The following is a 7019-nucleotide window of genomic DNA, read 5'->3' on the forward strand; positions in this document are numbered from 1 at the left end:
GGGGGTGCATGCCGCATAGGGAAGGGGGTATGTTCCACCGACGCGCAAGTCAGGTGGAGGACAAAGAGAGCGCCCGCATGCATTCGTGTGTTGTCCATTTCGACGCAAATGCGACCAAAATTCGGACTGAAAATGGGTCGAGGGCGAACAAAAAATGTACGCCCGTCCGTTGCGGTCGCGTGTTGCGCTGCGATTTGTGTCCATTTCACCCCAAATGGACGTGGCCGGACCAAATGGGGTCACCCGTTGAAATTGGCCTAAGGATATTGCTTTGAGATCAGTTCTGCTACATGTCATCTGTGGGAGAATGGTCTCACCGTCGGGGCTGTATGACCCGGTCGTACAGGAATTTTAATGCATGTGGCAATTGGAGGTGGGTCCACCCAACTCCTGTGTGGCTGAAACTTTTGAAAGGCGGTGTTAGTACAAATTCATGGATGCCTTTCAATAAATAAAATTTATTCAGAAAGAACAGGCATGTTTCAAACATAAATTAATACGGATAGGAAAGAATATACGTTAGACATAAATTCTACTCCTTTTAATCCAAAATAAGTGTCAGACTTTTGAACTAAGGTTAAATATACGTCTAGTTCAAAACCGCTACATTTATTATGGATCGAAGGGAGTACTAGGTGAGGAAAATATTAAGTTCAAGCATAAAATTTATTCGAAGTGTACAGTTCGAATTAAAATATTATCTTCACCAAACTGAATGCCCACAAATATCCAAGGACACTCGGATGTGTCGGGGAGAGGATTTGACTCATTTTGAGCCCTTGTATCAAAGGAAAGAACCAACATCTACTGAGGAACCTTGGGAGAGCTCTTATAAATATCTCTCAAACCCTAGCAGTCGCTGTCAAATCCATCATTATCTACAATACGATGACTTCCTGACTGTCTACTACAACAAGTTTGCTCGGCTCCGGCGAGTGACGAGCGATGACGGCAGGCACGGTTCACTGCTTTAGTCGTCGCTGGGTGGTCTATGCATATGGGAGTAATTTTTATTATGTCTGATATTCATTGAACTGTCACGATTGAAGATGGATATATCAAAAGTTTCTCGAAAAAAAGTATGTACATCAAGTAAAATATTATTGATCACAAAAAAGGTCAAGATACCGGGATGTAGCACACATATATGAGGAGAGGGAGTAAGCTTGTATGTAAAGAACCAACTTTTATATTTAATCACCATTTTAGGACAGTATAAGCGAACCTAAAGCGAGCGCTCTCAGGTCCTCAACGTTTTTGGCCGTCGGATTCGTGTTAGATTACTTTCTGGCCATCAGATCTTCCTCTAACGATAGTTTCTCGCGATCTGAGCTGGCTGTCCTAACGGGCCGCTACTCTGGGACTTTTTTGAAGGCCTGTGATTGATTGGGCTCCTATGGGCTGCTATGAAAGCCCAAGTAGTTACGGACCGATCCATCGTTGCGCTCCTAAAAGAAAACCGTTCGCTCGAGGGGATCGCTCTATACAGAGGAGCAGGTCGATACGGAGGATGCGCCGACGTGGGCGGTCTGCCTCCATCCAGCTGACGCGGGTGACGATCGCGAGGGATTCCGGCGAGGGAGGTGGTGCGGCTATTCGGTGAAGTTGATCCGTCGGGTTGAAGGTAAGGAGTCATCAGTTTCTGTAAGCCTTTATGGCAATTGATTTGCTCCATTCACGGGCAGCGATCAGTGGAGCACGTTACTATTTTTCCAACTTGCAGCTGCTTCAAAAAATGCGCCTGTATATAGATGTATGCTTTCTCTCATGACGCTTCCGTGCCTCAGACCTTCCAGTAGCTATGATTTCCAGATAGCTTTCCCCTGTATCCAAAATTTTCTTTTCCCTGTCATGCTCTCTTTTGACCCAATGATTCCGTTGTGCTAATGTCTTTCCAATTTCAGATCTGTATAGGTATTGTTTATCCTGGGTTCTTTGGAAAAATGTTGGATTCTAATTCTCGTATTTTGGTTTGAGGATTTAGGGTTTGACGATCTGCAATTTCTGCTGGTCAGGTTTTTTTTTTAGAAAAGGAGGATGACCCCCGGCCTCTACATCTGAGCGATGCATACAGCCACTTTATTAATTATTCTCACAAGACCTTACAAAGTCATACAACAGTAAGACTAAAGCCGCCGTCTAAGCAACAAATGTCGCTACACCTATCCAGTTGATGAAGGGGCGCAGATAGCCTGGGCCTAATACCAAACAGACATCGCAGCCAAGCCTAACATCTAAGACCTGAGACCCCAACCTAGCCACTTGCCGGGTCTGGGGCACACACTGGACTGGCGTGCTCTCAGAGGCCGCCGCCGCCAACTGCCACCGCTCCATCTTCAGAACTGTACTGATGCATCAACCTTGCTCGGTCTAGCTATCGTCGACGCCACCATGGCACCCAACGGCACCTCCTCCCTGCGCGCAAACAGCTGAGCACGTCGCGGTCGCCACTGATATACCTCAGCGCCATGCTGCCAAGTACCACCAGCCGACACAGCTTGAAGTCCTTGGAAGATCTGTCGTGCGTAGCACCTGCCGATCAGGCATGACCAAGCGTAGCACCTGTCGGTCAGGCATGACTTGACATCTCCACCGAAGCTCCGTGCAAGACGAAGCCGCTCCACCTCCTGCCTCTGACTTCCAGCGCTGCTCCACAAACGATGCTCCCAAGAGAGAAACGACACCGCAGTGCTGTCATCGTCCGATCTGAAACACCAAATCCTAGGGTTTCCCCCGGAGCAGCACGAGTGGGTCGACAGTAGTTACACGACGATGCCTTCATCAAGGTAACGGCGTAGAACATCGCCATCGGCTCGGTTTTCACCGGCAACCATGTCTCCCCAACTCGCAGCCGGGACCAGATGATGGATCTCGAGATCCGATCACCAAGCTTCTGGCCGGCCACCACCGACGAAGAAGATGACCACCACCACTGGCTACACCGGCCAGAACAGATCTGCCATGGATGCCGCCAAGCAGTCCACCAGGCCCTCGACGCCGCCGCTGATCTAAAGCCAGATGACATGCCGCGGAAGAACGCATCGCGCCGCCGCCCGATCCAGGCCAGCCGCCGCAGCCGCTGCCCATGGCCCGAGGCAGGACCGACCGCCGTCGTCGTCGAAGCCAACGCCGTCGCATCTAGATCGGCCGCACCTCCACGCATGTTGGGGCCCCGTCACCCTGAGACGCGGGAGGGAGGAAGAGCCCCCGCCACCGCCGTCGGCCTCCGGGCACAAGCGGCGGCGTCCTCCGGCGGCGGCGGAAGGAGGGGAGGAAGATGGACTAGGCCCGGCGGCGGCTAGGGTTGGGGAGCCCCCGAGTCGCCCGAGCGGGGGGCAGACGCAGGGGGCTGTTGCGTTCTTATTCTCGGTGTTCAACCTATTGTGTATGAGAAGCCAGCCATCTGCTGGCCAGGTAAATTAGTTCCGTGAGCTGCCATGCCTCATCTTTTTCTTTCTTCATTTCCTTGAATATGTGTGTTCTCAGCTGAACAGGACAGCATGGTGTGTGTTGTTATGTGTGTTCAGTCAGCTGAACCAGATAGTGCGGTGCGTACTGTTTCTCTGATTCCATAACATTGAGTAACCAACTATTATCTTGATTTATTTGTACCCTATGGTGCTCAGGACATACCCAGTACAAGCCTTGCTGCTCTGATAATAAAACTGATTTGTTACTTCTCCATTTTATCGTTTTGACTCAACATAGTTGTGTCCCTAATTGTGTGATATTCCAGGTTGACACACCTATCCTTATTTTGTTTTCTGTTAGCTACAATATTGCTCCCATTAAAATATAGAGAAGTCGCACTTGCTGGTGCTATGTCATTTGAGATAGCTGTAAACTGAAGCCTTTCACTCCATCTAAGATAAATGAGGTGACCATGTACACATCAGTCCAGATTCAGCATTTGGATCTGACATAGGGAGCAGATGAACTCTGCAATTAGTGCCAGATGGTTAATCATGGGACTTCAACTGATCCTTAGGACACCTCTAGAATTTCAGCCTTTCTAATCTTACACTAATTTGACATGTACTGCTATGTAGTATACCTTATGTGTAATATTTTCTCCTCTTCCAAGACGTGAAAATATGATTTACTCTGGCTGAAATAATGGAGATATGGCCTACTTTTATTAGCGAATTTGGTGTTGTTGATAGCTATCAAATAGCACAACATTTGTAATGTCATATTTATTTTCCTGTCATTTTTGTTTATTATTCCAAACAAGCTGTTGTGATTATCTATCTTCAAATTTGGACGCACTTCAATATTATGCTGGTTACCTCTGTTCTGCCCTCAGAGTCTTAGACTGTTCAACTAATGTTTTTTGTTTTGTGGGTCAGTTCAACTAAGGTATTTTCACTTAATAATGTTGCATCATATCTAAACGGTCCCTATATGGATATATCTACACAATATCTTTAAATGTACAAGTTGCTAAATATTTGTTACTTCTTATGAAATAACATAGGTTGCTCTCCTGTCCTGGAAGATTTTGGACTATCAAGAATGATCATGCCTCCACTATAGTCACTCTATTGGACATAATTTATATCTTTTAAATGTAGACCAGTTAATGTCTGTTAATGCCTCCTCCGCTCTCGGGTCACTTTCTTTGGGTGAAAGCCCAGGACCTGCGGTGCAGGACCAGACGATGGCGTGATACGTAGCTTCCCCTCCTGAGGGCGTCGTCTTGAAGATCGTGATTCCCTATGTGCTTTCCCGAAGCTGGACTTGCACGACATCGTGGTAGGTGGCCGGCAATGCGCCCAGAGGTGGAGCGGTGTTTCCTCCTCCACATTGAAGACGGCGGATCTCGGCAGCGTGGCGCAGCGGAGAATCGGCGCCCGATGCGTGCAGATGGACTCGCGTAGGAGAAGGTGGTTGTCTGGCGTCATGGTGGCGTCAATGGCAGAGTGGCCTGACAAGGTAGAAGCCTCAATATCTGCTCTGAAGACAGACCTATGGAAGATGGCGGCGACGACACATGTAAGTGCGTCAGACCGGTTTGTGCCCCAGACCCGGTATGTGGCTCGGCTAGGGCTTCTGGCTTTTGATGATAAGTTTAGGTGAGTGGTCTGGGTATTTGGCCCAGCTAGCATCCCTTCATCGTATGGATAGGAGTAGTGGCATATGTTGCCAAGATGGTGGATTCAGACATATTGTTGTAATACTTTGTAAGGTCCTCGAGAATAATCAATAAAGTGACCGCATGCATCTCCCAGATGCAAAGGCCGGGGGTCATCCTCCTTTTCTAAAAATATCTTAAAAAATATGGATTAGTTAATGCAATTTCAACTTCCATGTTTTGTGCATATACATATTTAAATATTTCTATCATTCTATCGCCAAAATAGACAGGCGCGGCAACGCGCGCCTACCATGATCTAGTACATTGTATTATACTAGTTGTCGTCTTGTAAAATAAACACTCTTACCAGAAAGTAAGATACAAGCCATGGAAGATGCTTTAAAGTAGTGCGTCAAGGTCATTCACACAGCCCAATTAGACAAACCAAATTCATGATACACCAGTAAATATATAGAGATCAAGCTGGTATGTGCTTCTGCTTTCAAGATGTATCGTCACTTGATTCATGTCAATATGAGATGACTAAGCTGCCAGTAAGGCAATAACTTGTCCAAGAATATCGAATGCGGCCTGTGGGTGGTTTCGCTTTAGTTGAGCAAACCCCTCGTTGTTTATAATTTCTTGTAATCTCTTGCCGTTTCTTGTCATATACCTCAGACAGCAATCCTTGAGCTGGTGACAATGGTATTGCTCTGCAAGATCCAAGGTGAACCCCACCGTGTTGATATCCAGCGCCTTGCCCAGCCTGCTCTCGCATATCAGTTTTAGCCTCTCCATTACGTAACGATCAGCCGCGACGAGCAAATGATGCGCCATGTTTGTGGTCTCTTCCGTTGTCTCGTCCATAAACTCTGGCAGACGATCATTGTACATGTAATGCAGCAGGATCTCGAAGACCTTGGCATCCACGTCCTCGACGCGGATGCTGCTTTCTCTGCTCTCCATCATGGGGCCGCACAGCTGAGCTCGGAAGACGGGCGATCGTGCAGCGAGCACGCACGCGTGCACCTTGAATCTCTTGAACCAGCCGATCTTGACGGTCAGGTCCGCCTTGAGCCGGCTGTCTAGAAGATTAGCTAGATCTTTGCTTAGGTCTGCGGGTGGCACGATAACGCTGTCATTATCGTTGCCATCCTGTTGGTCGTCCATCGGTCTTGGGACCTCCACGGTGCACTTGATCACTAGGCAGCCATCGTCCAGGCACCCGGACAAATCGGCTTTACTCACAAAATTGCTCTTACCCAAGGCCCAATTAGTGGATGAGAACTTGTGGGGGCCGGTTTTGTATTTGTGCTTCTCCCCTGTCGCCGGCGCCGCGGGGTCCTGGAGGCAGAAGGAATAGTAGGCCGTGACCTCTTCCTCGCCGGCGTTCACCAGCTTAAGGAAAACCGAACTGAACTGATCGTCGACGATCCTACCGTCGCCGTTCGGGTAGTACAGGATAGCCCAGTCGTGATCAGCAACGCGGAAAGTGTCGGAAGTAAGCGTAATCTTGCCCGTGATCGTGGAGTGGCCGACGACCTTGAACATGTGCTCGCCGGAGTGAATTACCACCGCCGAGGAGGACTTGGTAACCATGGCGGCCGGCCGGCGGACTTGTAGCGTAGAGGTTTCGAGAAACAAAATCGACCTAAACGAATCGATGGGCAGGCACAGAGCCACGTACGTACAACGATCGATGTTTTTAACTGCGCCCATATTTATCGGAGATTTACCCGGATACTTGGTAATCACAAACGTGAGGGCAACAGAACGGGCCAAGGGGGACAGACACGTTTCCTTTTTCTTCATCAGGAAGAAACGAAAGCAATCTTGGCCAGACAAGTCTGGCCTACCAGCGCCGTCAGGCGGATCCCCTCCGCTGACGACTGCCGGACGTCGGTGCTGAGGGTCGGCGGACCCGTGCGGGCAAATCATGTAG

The 7019-nt window shown here is 48.7% G+C and overlaps 1 protein-coding gene across 1 annotated transcript; it reads right to left on the bottom strand.

The window, feature by feature from the left end:
* Positions 1-5620: 5620 nt before the first annotated feature.
* On the bottom strand, positions 5621-6676 carry LOC119320917 (BTB/POZ and MATH domain-containing protein 1-like). The gene has a single exon (XM_037594822.1). The coding sequence runs from the start codon at positions 6674-6676 to the stop codon at positions 5621-5623; it is 1056 nt and encodes a 351-aa protein (XP_037450719.1).
* Between the last annotated feature and the right edge of the window lie 343 nt (positions 6677-7019).

The sequence above is a fragment of the Triticum dicoccoides genome, chromosome 6B (assembly GCF_002162155.2).
Source record: "Triticum dicoccoides isolate Atlit2015 ecotype Zavitan chromosome 6B, WEW_v2.0, whole genome shotgun sequence".
Lineage (NCBI taxonomy): Eukaryota > Viridiplantae > Streptophyta > Magnoliopsida > Poales > Poaceae > Triticum > Triticum dicoccoides.